Source organism: Podarcis liolepis (assembly GCF_965112155.1).
Source record: "Podarcis liolepis genome assembly, chromosome: 5".
In the NCBI taxonomy this organism is placed as follows: domain Eukaryota; kingdom Metazoa; phylum Chordata; class Lepidosauria; order Squamata; family Lacertidae; genus Podarcis; species Podarcis liolepis.
The window spans coordinates 32,276,936-32,291,496 of NC_139556.1; the positions used below are offsets into that span (position 1 = coordinate 32,276,936).

The window sequence follows — 14,561 nt, forward strand, 5'->3', positions numbered from 1 at the left end:
GTATCTGAATACCAGCTGCTGAGGACATACAGTATAGAAGAGAGCCGTTGCCTGGTTGGTTACTGTGGGAAGCAGTAGGATGCTGGACTAGATTTGTCTCTGAGAAATTCTTAAGATTCCTAAGGTATCATTAGAATCAGGTCAGCTTAGGAAATACGTGATCCTAAGAAAAGAGCCAACTCCAAGGGGCGGAGGGGTCTTCGCCCCCCAAACATAATATTTGAGAGGACCAGCCCCCCCCCCAAGTTGATGGGCATTGCCATTCCAACTGTGTGTGTGCCTCATCCTGTGATTCAATTATGCGGGGCAGGGCTTACCTGGGCCCTCCATATTTTATTCAAGTTGGCCCCCCTGCTCTGGGCATATGCAGAGTGCAAATTCTTCAGCGAAGCGGGGGGGGGCGTTTCCTTACAAAAACCCTACTCATTTTAAAGTTTAGACTTTCGGTTACTTTAAAGCGTGGGCAGTGGGGTGGCGGTGGTGGCTGCAGCACATAATCGAGAAGTGGGGGGGGGGGTGCCAGCCCAGTTTGATTCAGCCAAGTTGCCACATATCTCTCTTCTTTTCACCGCTGGGATTTACTGCTTGGCCTCCGGCAGCAGCGACAGGACTCAGGCCAGAGGGAAACGGTGCTGAACGGTACGGAAACCTTTCGGCTTCACCCCCGAGGCCGCCCTCTCGCCTGCCACCTAGTGCGGCGGCGACAGCAGAGCCAACGCGGAGAAAGACGGCGATGACTCACCGAGGGGGGGAGTGTCCGTTTACCGCGCTTCACCTCAGGGGAGGCGGAGCAGCGGGAGCTGCTAGCCGGGGACAGTCGCACTCGCCGCCTGGGAATGGGCTGCCTCGGCCGCTGCCTCACGCAGCACTGCGCCCGCTTGCCGGCCCTGCAGGCTTTGGGCCTCGTCCGCTTCCGGGCTTTGCTCTCCTCCCGCGCCACCAGCGACCGCTCGGCTTCCTCAGCCCCGGGCCTCCGCACGCTTCGCTCCCCCTGTTGGCGGGGCTGGGCCTGGCCAAGAGCCGCCTCCCGCAGCCAAGCGCCGCCTCGCTTCCTCGTCAGCAGCGCCGCCGGGGCGGGGCTCTTTCCTTTTACCCCGGCGTCGGCCTTGAGCAGCCGCTTGTGCCACCACCTCAGCGGAGAAGAGTCCCAGGAAATGCCCGCAGCCCCCCGGCCAGACTACGAGAGCGAGGACGAGATGGAGCCCCGCACCCCGATGGACGCCGAGGCCGCCCTGGAGGGCAGCGGCAAGAAGCGCAAGGTATCCGGGGAGAGGGAGAACGGGAGAAGACGCCGGGCCGGCTGGGCCTCGTGGCCGCGAGTGGAGAGGCGAGCCGGGCCCGGGAGGAGGAGGAGGAGGAGGAGGAGCCAAAGGCGGCTTCTCTTCCTCAGCCGCGGCCCTCGGCGGCCGCGTAGTCGAATTCTCGCTTCTCGGAAGCGCAAGAGCGCGTGCGGGCGAGCCGCTGCCACGCGGCTGCCTTTAACAACGTGGGCCTCGCCAGTCTTGCTTCGCTCCTCCAACTTCCCCCCCCGGCCGAAATTATTTATTTTTTTAAAAAACCAAGCACTCCTAATCTTATTTATTTATTTTTTAAAAGGGGAAGTGCTTCTTCACGCAGCGCATAGTTTGTAGCAGGCAGTGAGGATGGCCGCCAACTTGGATGGCTTTCTGAGAGGATTATGCAACGGGAGGATAAAGCTATCCATGGCTACTGGGCACGGTGGCCAAGCTCGGCCTCCCCAGTTGGAGGCAGCGGCGTTTCTGAAGGCCGGTTTTTGGAAACCACGGGAGGGGAGAGCGCCCTTGTGCTCCTGCTCTGTTCCCTGGTTTCCCGCGGGTGTTTGCTTGGCCACTGTGAGAGCAGGATCCTGGATTAGATGGGCCATTGGCCTGATCCAGCAGGCTCTTTATGCTCTTAGTTACTTGCGTGTAATTCGAAAGATGCATGGTTGAGCTGCATTGCAGTGTAAGCAGTACGTTATTATTATTGTTAATTAAGTTTGTTATTCACCTTTTCTTGCCAAACAAGCAAACAAACCCCCCACGTAGATACATTAAAGCCGGGGTGAGGGTTACATAATAGAAAATCCCATCTACTTCTAAAAGGCAACGGAAGTAAGCCTCACTGAGATCAGTGGGACTTTACATAAGGATGTAATTTCATACAAACACAATGAACTGCATAGCTTCAAATAATATAGGGGGAAATGTGTTTTTCCATGCCGGGGAGGGGTAGATATGTCTGTGCATATTAATTTAAGGTTGTTTGTTTGTTGTAGAAGGATAAGAAAGATAAATCTAAAAAGCATAAAATGAAAATTAAAGAAACACCAACAGAGGAGAATGAACTGTCTGATACAGAATTGGAACCACCCAAGCCAAAGAAAAGTAAGAAAAAGAAAGAAGTTTTTGATGACATTGAAGTCATAATTGCGGAACACAATACAACATCCTCCGCCACTAATGGGGTTGGCAACTCAAAAAAGCAGGGTAATGCTGAAGAATCAAATACGGAATGTGAGAGTGACCAAGATCAGGTGAGATGATACCTTCAGACCTTTCATTTTGTATACTTAATTTCAGCGGAATCTCAGTGCAGAAGTTGGGAAAGGTAAGTGTACTAACCCATGTACTGAGGCAAGGTGTAGTTATAATTCCTTTTCCAAGCACAATTCAAAGTGTTGATAATTTTTGAGTCCTAACATGGTTTGGGACTTGGATACATGAAGGAATTCCTTTCTGTGTTTCCATGCCCGGGGGCTTAGTTTATCTGTTATCTTTGTGCCATCACTACCTGAAATGTAGATTGCAATGAGAAAAAGTACCTCCTTGGTGTGACACCCTGTTAATGTAAACTTGCTCTACAGGGAGGCTTTCCTGGTGACAACTTTATAATCTTTTTGTCACCAGATGAAGACTTTTTAAACTTCTCCCAGACTCTCTAGGTTCCAAGTTTCAACTGTTTCAATTACTTATATCAATTGCTGGTTTTAATTGTGATGTTTCATTTTTGTTATTGTCAAGACTTTTTGGTGGGGTTTTGTTGTGGGTCACCCTGGGAAACAGCATTTATTTAAGATACTGCCTGAAGGGAAGTATAGATGAAATAATAATAATTAAAAGTAGAATGTTTCCCAGTCTAGTCCACACATCTATGTTTTCCAGCATTGGAAAGTTCTGTCCAAATATTCCATACATTGGAGATGCAAGGGCATTTTATTAACCTTGGGACTTCCAAGTGCACAGACCCAAGGGTTTGGGTAAGCAGGCTAAAGGTGTCCATTTTCTGAGTTCAGTTTGAGGATAAAGGGCCTTGTTCTTGTAGATGCTATGGCAAAAAATACTCTAACGTAGGGGCGGCTAACTTCTAAATGGACTGAAACTACAGTAAACACCACAGTAGGGAAAACAGCAGTAACATCAAGATGAGTAGCACCAGACTCATTTAAAAACAGCTCATCTGATGTTTAAAAGGTTGACAATGAAAAGACATAAGAGTTAGTGTTTGGGAAGCATCCCTAGCAAAAGTCCCACAATTGAGGTGATGCAGTCAAAATGTCTGTGGTTGCTTTAGAAGGTGGGGTACCCAGAAGAAGGTCTTTGTAATACAGAACGCTGCTGCCAATCCATGTAAATACTGAGATAGAGGGACCAGTGGTCTGATTCGCAATGATGTAGCTTCTGATGTTCATAACATACATCAAGTTTGGAAGCTACCAGACTTTGTATGAGGAACTTAAAATAATTTCATTATGAATTGTCACTTGGTTCCCGTTCAAATATGTAGTGCAGTCTCTGAGCCACATCATCAGTGTTTTGCCCTTGTTTAGCTGTTCTCTTGATAAATTATGTCTGTTGACAATGCCCTTTCAATATAATGGGCTTGCTGTAAGTGTTTTGTACTGAGGTTTTTGTTCTTTTCTTGTTCATCTATACTACAAGTTTATGAGAGCCTTCCATTCCTTATTTCCCCCCAAGATGTTCAAATCTGTGAAAACATTTACCAGATATATTAAACATTTTTCCTTCCGGCACTTCTAGCACTTTTTGGAATATTTTAAATTGACTTTCTATAACTAATCTTTTGCATTAAAAAAATCCCAACAGGAATTGACTGAAGAGCAAAAGGAAGGAGACTTTGCCAACTTTAATCTCTCTAAAGCAACAATTGACCTTCTCAAAGGTATGTTCTTTAAATGTTTACAGTCTGAAGCAGAACACTCCTCTTCCCCCCCTCCCTGCCCATTTTCATCTTGCTCTCACCAGGACTGGTTATTTCATTATGTCAGAACAGTGGCTGAGCAATAGTAGATGAGATTCCATGTAAGTACAGAATGATGCACATTGGAACAATAGTCAAAATTTACAAATACCCTCATGCATTCTAATTTGGCTGTGAACACCAAGGAGAGAGATCTCAGAATCATAGCGGTTTCCTCCAATATTTAAATAAAAACACTTGAATTACTTTCATGCTGTGAATTGGGTTCTTTTCATATAAGCAATTGTCAGCTGTTGAATAATGATGATTTTACATATTTCTATATAAAAGCCTTAACTGTATTCTTCCACAGCCCGTGGAGTTACCTACCTGTTTCCAGTTCAAGTAAAGACTTACAAGCATATTTCTGATGGTAAAGATGTGATAGCCCAAGCTCGGACTGGAACTGGGAAAACCTTCTCTTTTGCCATTCCTTTAATTGAAAAACTTCAGGGAGATCCCCAGGAAAGAAAAAGAGGCCGCACACCAAAGGTGAGTGAAACTGACTTTTGCTTCTTCCCCTTCCCCTGCTGCCACCCCCACATGCCCCCAGATGTGCTCCACAAAGTTGGGAGACCCTCCAGAGCAGATTGGGCAGGTAGGAGGAGGAGATTTTCACCTATGCAGCTCTGAATATCTCCCACCATGTATAATTGTGTATGTTCAAGTAAAAATAAACTTGCAAAAATTCTGAAGATTTTAAATAAAAGAATAATCAGCCTATACGTTTACAACACTCAAATAACTAACTGCATTTCAACAAAATATTTAGGTTTTGGTCCTCACTCCAACCAGAGAGTTGGCAATGCAAGTAGCCAGAGACTTCAAAGATGTCACAAGGAAACTCACTGTGGCTTGCTTCTATGGAGGAACAGCATATAATGGACAACGTAAGAAATCACAACAGTGTTGTTGTTTTTTTGCGGTAGTAGCACTTTAAAAAAAGAAAGAAAGAAGGTTATCTGTGTGATTGAGGAGAAAATACCATTAAAATGTGAAGAAATAGTGTTACCTTTAGATTAGGCTCTATTACTGCTTGTTACATAAATATTAGCATTGGTGGTGTCTTATTAGGTGCTAAAGACACATTCACTCTATATCCCTGCTTTTAAAAAGTACTTTTTAAAAAACTGAAGTAGTACTGGTCCCCCTTTCAAACAAAACAGAACACAACAGTGAAGTAAAGTGAAACCTCGGCTCCCGAATGCCTCCGTTACCATACATTTCGGCTCCCGAACACCGAAAACCCGGAAGTAAGTGTTCTGGTTTTTGAACGTCTTTTGGAAGCTGAATGTCTGATACCAATCGGAAGCTGTGCCTTAGTTTTCGAATGGTTTCGAGAGTTGAACGGGCTGCCGAAACTGATTACATTCGACAACCGAGGTTTGACTGTACTTCACTATTTCACTTTTCTTGTGTTCAGAGGTGTGTGGTGAAACTTGAAACTTACCTATAGGAAATCAGTGTTGCTTAATAGCTAGGAAGGGATATCAAAAACTGAAGAAAATAATTACAGCTCCATCCTATGTATTTTTACTTGGGTGGAACTAACTTCCACTGTATTCAGTGCAGCTCATTCTCAGGTTAAGTAAGCATAGGATGGCAGCCTTAGATTATATTTTAAAGCAAAGGGATTAATGGAAGCACTGACAAATGTCCAAATGAATAAAGTTACACATTTTGGAGAGTAGCATGCCTGAAGGTTTGGGGCGCTACCAAAGTAGTTCCTGCAAACATTGTCGTAGATATGATCATGTTGTCACAGGAAACTGTTCTTTAGAAATGTGCTGCAGAGCTGTTTCATCTTCACATGACACTTTTGTCACAATTCGTGAAACTAATTCTTCAGCAATTTAATACATAATCAACATTAACTTTCCTTCTCAGTTGACCTTATGCGTAATGGCATTGACATCCTGGTTGGGACTCCAGGTCGAATTAAAGACCATCTTCAAAATAACAAATTGGACATTTCCAATCTAAAGCATGTTGTCCTGGATGAAGTTGACCAGATGTTGGACATGGGATTTGCAGAACAAGTAGAGGAAATTTTAGCATACGCTTATAAAAAAGGTAACTACTACTTCTGTTCACCTGTCATGTCAAGCCAGAGAGCTCTTTTGTATCTGGATCTGTTTGCTCAGCAGACACTGTGCAGTCCACCTTAGTCTCTCACCTGAATTGAAAGTACTATGGAGCATTGGTCAATCTGTAGTGGAGGATTAAATTTGAAAGCAATTTAGTCTTACTCTCTTTCAGTGTCAGAGGGCTCTAAATATAATTTGAGTCCAGTGCATAATATAGCATATAAATGAAAAAATGAGCTATATGTACATTGGGTTAAAATTATTATACTTTATTTTTAGATATAAAAGTTATTTTTAAGTATTTTGAAATAACCAGTGTCACACATTGCTTCTAAAAGGGAATGATGCTCTAAAAAGGTTTGGTATGGGGTTGTGTTCCTAATGGCATTTCAATATTTTTTTTAATTGGAGCTTATTAAAAGTAGAACAGGAAAATGCTCACAAGTAAAGCATGAGACATTGGATATACAAGACATGTGCATTCATTTGGGTTTCTATTTTATACTCTGCATCTGCTTCTGTTGAATAGTAATACCTTGAGTGCACATGTTGAGAATTATCAGGAAGTAAGAGTGCACAAATATTAATGTAATTTCTTCACTTATTCTGAGTGGCGTTTTGCCTCTATTGTGGATGCGATGATTATAGATTTTCCTTTATTTTTAATCATGGAAATTAGTTTAATTGCTTTAACTTTGTAAGAAACAATATTTGTTTTGTGTTAAAGATTCTGAAGACAATCCACAGACATTACTCTTTTCTGCAACTTGCCCGCATTGGGTTTATGATGTAGCAAAGAAATACATGAAATCTAGATATGAGCAAATTGATCTTATTGGAAAGAAGACTCAAAAAACTGCAATGAATGTAGAAGTAAGTAATTTCTTCCAGTGAAACAAGATTAAATTTGTGTGTACCAAGTGTAATTCTTTTCTTTAAAAAGCAAGCAAACCCACAGTAAAGATAATTGGGTTGGATCCAAAGTTGGTTATACTTCGGTCAAACTGAAATCAATTGCATTTAAGCCATAACTTATGGCCCACTCCTAGGCATGTCAACTTAGAAGCAAGTCATACTGAATTCACTGGGGCTTACTCCCAGGTAAACAGGGCTAAGATTCCAGCCTAACTTGTGCCATTGATTCTAGTGGGATGAATGTTCAACTAATTTAGCCTTTAGTCATAGCTTTTTTTATTGCTAACCAGCATTAATTTCATTTTTTGACAGCATTTGGCTATTGAATGTCATTGGTCCCAGAGAGCTGCAGTCATTGGAGACGTTATTCAAGTCTACAGTGGTAGTCATGGACGTACCATCATATTTTGTGAGACCAAAAAAGAAGCAACTGAACTGGCCCTGAATGCCTCAATAAAACAGGTGCAATGACCCTCATTTCTGTAAAGGATTGCTACAAAATCAACTTAGCTTGAGCTGACTTTGGGAAAGGGTGTCTTGTTGAAGTGGATGCCATTTTGGCAGTCTCACAGTGCAAGTATCCTGTTTTCTGCATGAATGTATTCATGCAGCTATGGATATTTTGGACATCACACTTTTCATGTAAAGGGGGGGGGGATAGAAAATGGGTATGTCAGAATTCAGGGAAAATATTCTCTTGCATCCAAGATCTGTCAGAGCTCATTTAAATTGCTTTTAAATTGGGAAGGAAACTGATCCTTGTCATTTGTCACTTCTGCCAATAATCTCCCATTAACTCTGTTTTATGTACTTAGGATGCACAGTCTTTACATGGTGACATTCCACAAAAGCAGAGAGAAGTTACACTGAAAGGCTTTCGCAATGGATCATTTGGAGTTCTGGTTGCAACCAATGTCGCTGCCCGAGGTTTAGATATCCCAGAGGTTGATCTGGTAATACAAAGTTCACCACCAAAGGTAAATTACTAGTTCCTAGTGGAAAGGAGAGAAACCCCTTTAATTGTATGTTCATGTTGCAGGCCAGAGGTAGCTTACTTAAAGTGACACACAACAATGAATGCCACATGTAGTGTTTTGTGCAATCTGTCTTTCATTTTGCATAGCTAGGCACTCTTGCATGTTAGTAAATGTGAATGTTTGGCTTCTCTGTAGCTTTTTCGTAAGATTAATATAAGCATTTCCCATGACTTTTCATTTGTGAAGGATGTAGAGTCCTATATTCATCGTTCTGGGCGCACAGGTCGAGCTGGCCGAACTGGGATGTGCATCTGTTTCTATCAGCGCAAGGAAGATTATCAGCTGAGACAAGTAGAACAAAAAGCGGTAATTATCATCTTCCAACTTTTTTGTGTCATTTATATGTTGGATATCTAAGCCATTGGCATGTGTCTCCAAGGGTGGCTTTTCACTTGAATAATGTACATACTCTTACTCTTATCTTCAGGGGATTACATTTAAACGCGTGGGTGTTCCTACAGCAACGGACATTATTAAGGCTTCCAGTAAAGATGCTCTCAGGTACTTCATTCTTTGTTTATATTTTGAACTTAATGCAGTGTCCAGTGCATTTCCATTAACCATATCTGTCCGAGATCAGATCAGGATATTGACTTAATGAAGACAGATTACAGATTCTGCTTCACAGCCTTCTATTTTAGCTCACAAGAACATTGGCACTGTTGCACATTTTTGTTTTTCTGCAGCATTTTTTTCAGCACTTTTGTCAGCTGTGGAGAGTATGTATGTGGGTGTGTACTGATTTGATCTGAATTTGTCAGGAAAAACCAAGAAACAAATTACTGGAGGCATACAGGGAAGTTTGGGTAATAATCTAGGGGTTGCATCCAGCTGGTCTTCCCCCTCTGTGTTCGCCATGCTCCTCACAAGGCTGATGCAGAGTTTTGGGAAGTGAGGGGACTCGCCTGAACAACATGGGAAGAGGAAAATGATTTATCTACCCACTTCTGTTGTAGTTCAGCATATACTGTTGAGTGGAGCTCCCTAAACCTCTGGAGAATCATTTTGTAGAAGTCAAAGTAGGAAGAGGAGAAGATTATGCAAGTCACCTTCTGTCAGCCATTGGATACAACCCTAGAATTCCAAAGCTGCAATCCTGTACATGTTCTGAAGTAAGCCCCAAAATAGTGGGGTTTGCTCTCCAGTACGTGTATCCAGGATTGCAGCCTTGTTTAAGCTTCAGTATCTCCTGTGTTATAAAATGTGCACTTCTCATTTCAGCAGTTTACATGACACTGATTAATCTTTTGCTCAGATCTTTGGATTCCGTTCCTCCATCTGCCATTGACCACTTCAGACAGGCAGCTGAACGGCTGATAGAGGAAAAGGGGGCAGTGGAAGCTCTGGCTGCCGCACTGGCTCATATTTCTGGAGCTACTGCCATTGAACAGCGTTCTTTGCTCAACTCGGATGCGGTAAATATGCATGCAGTTGCATAACATTTATATAGTCTATATAAGATCTGTTTTAAGGATAATCCTAGTCAAACTTTCCTGAAAGGACTCCATTATCTGGGTGTGAACACAGCGAAACTGCCACACCCACAAGGTCACACACCCCCTCTTGACATACTGAATGTACCAATACATTGTCTTTTTGACAAAGGACTAGCCAGTGTGGTATAATGGGTAGAGTGTAGGACTGGGACTTGGGAGGGTTCAAGTCCCCACTGGGCCATACAGTTCACTCAGTGACGTTGGGTGAGCCACTGCCTTTCAGCCTAGCCTACCTCACAGGGTTGTTGTGGGGATTAAATGGGAGAGGACCACATACGCCACCTTGAACTTGGAGAAAAAGATGGGATATAAATGCAACAAACTAAGTAAATGAACAAATAATATTTGAGCCATAATTAAGTGATCGTGCATGGGCCCTGTAATTCCTTCTTTGGCAGGGGATCTTTTCCTACCACCACCAAGGATAAAACACGCACATTCATAGACATTGAATTTTGTGATGGCAACAATATTAACTACTGTTAAGGTTATCCAGGATTCTCTTTTAACTGGAATTTGAATGCTGCTTATATCTGCACTGGCCCTAATTGTATGACTGGCCTCCCAATGAAGATGTATTAAGGATATTAAATATAGATTGGTTTTATAAAAACTAAACAGTCTATTTGGTAGTTTCACTGAATTATTGTGGAACCCTTTGTGTCGTTTTTATTAATAATCAAATTCTTATACCTCACCCTTCATCTGTGGATCTTAGGGCGGTTCACAGCATAAAAATACAAGATAAAAACACATAATAAAAACAAGAAACAAAACAATAACCCCAACCCCCTCTCAAAAACACAATATATAGGATGTCAGTCAGCCAAAAGCCTGGTTGAATGGGAATGCTTTCACCTGGAGCCTAAAGTTGTATAATGAAGGTGCCAGGGGAATCTCCTCGGGGAAAGCATTCCAGTATAAAGGCCCTGTCATGCATCTCCCCCTACCAGATAAGCCCCCGTTGACAACATTAGCAACAAGGCCTCGTCTGATTGTAAGGTCCAAATATGGTTGATACTAGAGAAGGTACTCTATTAGATACTTGGGCCCCAAGCCACATGGGGCTTTATATAGACTAGTACTCTACTAACACCTTGAATTTGGCCTGGTAGTTCACTGACAGCCATTGTGGTGCTTTCAGGATTGGTAGCACAAATTCTTATCAGGCTGCCCCACTTACAACCTAGCAGCCATTAGTTGTAATGTAAAGACCTTTATCAAAAGCTCTTAACAATTAACCGGTTATATCCCTCTTCTGTTACTGTAAATGTCTATTGCTGCTTGCTTTTTTAAAGGGTTTTGTGACCATGACACTTCAGTGTTCAGTAGAAATGCACACCATTGGCTATGCTTGGCGAGGTCTGAAAGAACAGCTGGGTGAGGACATTGACAGCAAAGTGTCCCGAATGCGCTTTCTTAAGGGGAAGACGGTAAGAAATATTGACCTAGACATTTTGTAGGTATTTGCTAGTTGAGCATTTTATAGTATTTGTTTTTCCTCATCTGTTCTGATAACATGCAAAGCACAGGTTTTGCACTTGAAAACCAAAATGGTATTGGTGAAATGATATGAGGATGAATTTTATAATTAGAGTTAGTGTTGTCGTAGGATAGAACATAATACGTTGGAAATATGCAGAGTTGAATCATCACTTTTATGTGGCTGTGAATAAGTCCTAGTTCTCTAACATTTTAAATAGAAACATGTACTCTAGAATTACTATGAATGAGGATTACAGAGCATGTTGTAACATCTATAAAATGTTTGGAAGTAAGGGTTATTTGATCTGCTTTATAAGTGACGGAATAAAATACAAGCACTTCTTTGTGTAGACTTCATATATTTGCAGGAAATTTTTCAAGTACTGTACAGTTATTACTTCTGTTAGTGTTAATGGCTGACAAATCCTTTCCTCCTTCTCCATTTGACTTGTGTTTAGTTATTGAAAAACCAGCCATCTGTGTTTGTCCTCATCAAACTAGTAGCCTTTTCTGGTTCTTAATGCTGGTCTGTAAAATACTTGGCCTTCGCCAGTACCTGAACTATTCACTTAAACGCTGCTCTATAATTTTTTTATACAAATCAAATGCTGGCACTTTGTCAGGCACTTACTGTTGCATCTTAATATGTGAACTAATAAGTTTGCCTTCTTCAAAGTGTTGCAGATTTCTTTGTTTAATGCCTGACGGTCAGTGTCTCTCTCTTGTATTCAGGGTGTGTGCTTTGATATTCCTGTTGCTGAACTAAATAAAGTACAGGTGAGAAATTGCTACTTAATGGATTTTTAAGTTTTTTCCACTTTATTATTAATGAAGAAATATGAGCTATCATTATAAAAACATTAAATTGGAAATGTTGCATTTTAGGAAGGAAGAAATTGGTTTAAGAAATTTAATCAAGGGGTGAAATGGAACCTGATCGTTTCTACTCTTTTTTATCATTAAATACCTCTTGCCCAAGATTTGATTCCATTCAGAACACTACCACGTGGTTAAAACATGTATTTTATCAGATTATGTCCAATAACTAGAGGCAATGTAATTAACTTTTCAATGGCTGAATAGCATTTATAAAGTGTTACCTAAACCATTGTTTCCCAAACTTGGGTCTCCTGCTGTTTTTTTGGACTACAGTTCCCATCATCCCTGGCCACTGGTCTTGCTTGCTAGCTAGGGATGATGGGAGTTGTAGTTCAAAAGCAGCTGGAAGCCCAAGTTTGGGAAACTGATCAAAACACTAGTTAAAGTAAGAAACATGGCTTCTTTTTTTACAGAAATGCTCGCTTTTGGAAGTTTTGAAACTTCCTTTAAACCAACTTTTGTTGGTCATTGTATGGAAGAAACATAGGAGAAAATAACAGGTTACCTTGAGGTGTCAAGAGGCAATATAACAATACTTTTCTTAACTTACTTTGATGCCTTGGGGGGGGGTGGGAATCTTCCATGTAGCTCAGAAAACTTCTGTCCCTTTATTTTATGTGATGTTTGCAAATACTGGTTTGTAAATTCAGTGCTGATTGTGTTTTTTATTAGCAAACATGGCAGGATACAAGACGCTGGCAACTTTCTGTGGCAACGGAATTGCCCGAGCTTGAAGAATCACGTGACAGCGGCCGAAGTGGTGGCTCGGATTTCAGGAATGGAAGGCGAGGTGGCGGCTCCAACAGGCATGACAGATTCAGAAACAGGGGCCAAAAAAGAAGCCATAGCCGGGCTTTTTGATCATTTGTTAATATGTCATACACAGCTGGGACTAAATCACTTGTTTTATCAGAAGTAAAGTTGGTTACACTTTCCTTTGTGCTTTTTATTGCTTTCTTAGATTTGTCTCATTCATACAATTCTGGCCACATAACTCACTTGTTGGGGTAGGGAAACGGGAGTGAATCGTTCTAGTTTTGAATGTTACTAGGTAATTTTGCAATAAGGACTTGGGTCCAGAGTTTGTTTAATTCCCCCTGAAAAAATTGCTCTGGGTGGGGTTAGAGGATGCTCTGGAACAATATGTGGCTCTAGGGGACTGCACAGGGAGTGGGAATTTGACAAATGTTGCCTCCTTCTCTCCTCTCCCCCATTCCACTAGCAGGATTTCACCACTCAATCAAAAAGCTGTGGACAAAAGGAGCCATTGTGTTTGCAGAATGCAAAGTCCGGATCCAACCCAAGGGCTGCTATGCCATCCCTTTGTGCTAGTTAATGTGAGTGGATGGTGGTGTAGGATCAGGAGCCAGTTGTACTAAATGCAGTGGTGCTCAACCCCAATCTTCTACATTACTCTTAAGGCCATAATCATGATCACTTGGCTGCTGACAGATGGCACCACAACCTACAGCTTTCTGAGAGGTGTCAGGCCATTGTAATAGCCTCGGAGGGAGGTGGCAGTGGGTGGTCCAGGCAAGCTTTGGATAAAGTTACAACTAGCCAGGGCAGCTGCTCATCAGATGTCCGGCTCCGCTGCCCACTTTACCCACTATGTTGTTTCAGCTTTGGTGGCAGAAGGCAAAGAGGTGGGAAGTGACAGGAGAGCAGTACAGTTGTCAGGGAGCTGTCCTATCATGAGTGTCCTTCCACAGCTCACCTGAGCTGCTGTCTTCTGCTTGCAAAAGGCCTCAGCTGAGTGTGGGAGACTTGGTGAGGCCTGGAGGGAAGTGGGAGCTTTGTGGGGAAGAGGTGGGGTTGGTGCGCCTTGGCACTGTTTTGTACCTCTTGACATGGGGTGGGGAGCAGGAGGATGGACTGAAGAACATTGAAGCTATCGGCCTGGAGCAGGCTTAGGAATCTCCGTTTGATATTTCAGATCAAGATGTGTTAGTGGGACAATCACATTTCAGTTATGTGACATTGCAATTATGTCATGTGATGGGTTGCCCTGCCCATATGTCAAAGTAGGCCCACAGGGTTGGAGCCAAACAGGTTCCTCACTCCTGGTCTAATGGATAAGTGTGTGGGGTTGGTGAGGGGAAGGGTTGTTGTGGGTCACGGTTGTAGGTGGGTTTGGTAAGCAGCACAAGCTGTGGTGGACACCTAGTGTTGAGAGTGGGAGAGGTAGGCTGCAGTGCAATGCAATGCAACCCACCCACTCAGCCAATCCCATTATCACAACCCTGTGAATCTGAAAGAGCATTGAAAATTGTAGCCTTGGTTCACCCAACAGCCCACAAAAGGCACATTTATATCACTAAACTCCAGAACAAGCTATTAGCTGCACATATTTTTAAATAATATAATAATTTATTATTTATACCCTGCCCATCTGGCTGGGT

At 42.5% G+C, this 14,561-nt stretch overlaps 1 protein-coding gene across 1 annotated transcript; it reads left to right on the top strand.

The window, feature by feature from the left end:
- Positions 1–750: 750 nt before the first annotated feature.
- Positions 751–13,094, top strand: DDX21 (DExD-box helicase 21). Its single transcript, XM_083503291.1, has 15 exons — positions 751–1,259; positions 2,279–2,536; positions 4,107–4,182; positions 4,574–4,752; positions 5,033–5,150; positions 6,148–6,333; positions 7,075–7,220; positions 7,575–7,724; positions 8,078–8,239; positions 8,486–8,605; positions 8,727–8,800; positions 9,555–9,714; positions 11,094–11,228; positions 12,013–12,057; positions 12,832–13,094. The coding sequence occupies exons 1-15, from the start codon at positions 837–839 to the stop codon at positions 13,018–13,020; spliced, it is 2,421 nt and encodes an 806-aa protein (XP_083359417.1). The 5' UTR covers positions 751–836; the 3' UTR covers positions 13,021–13,094.
- Positions 13,095–14,561: the final 1,467 nt, after the last annotated feature.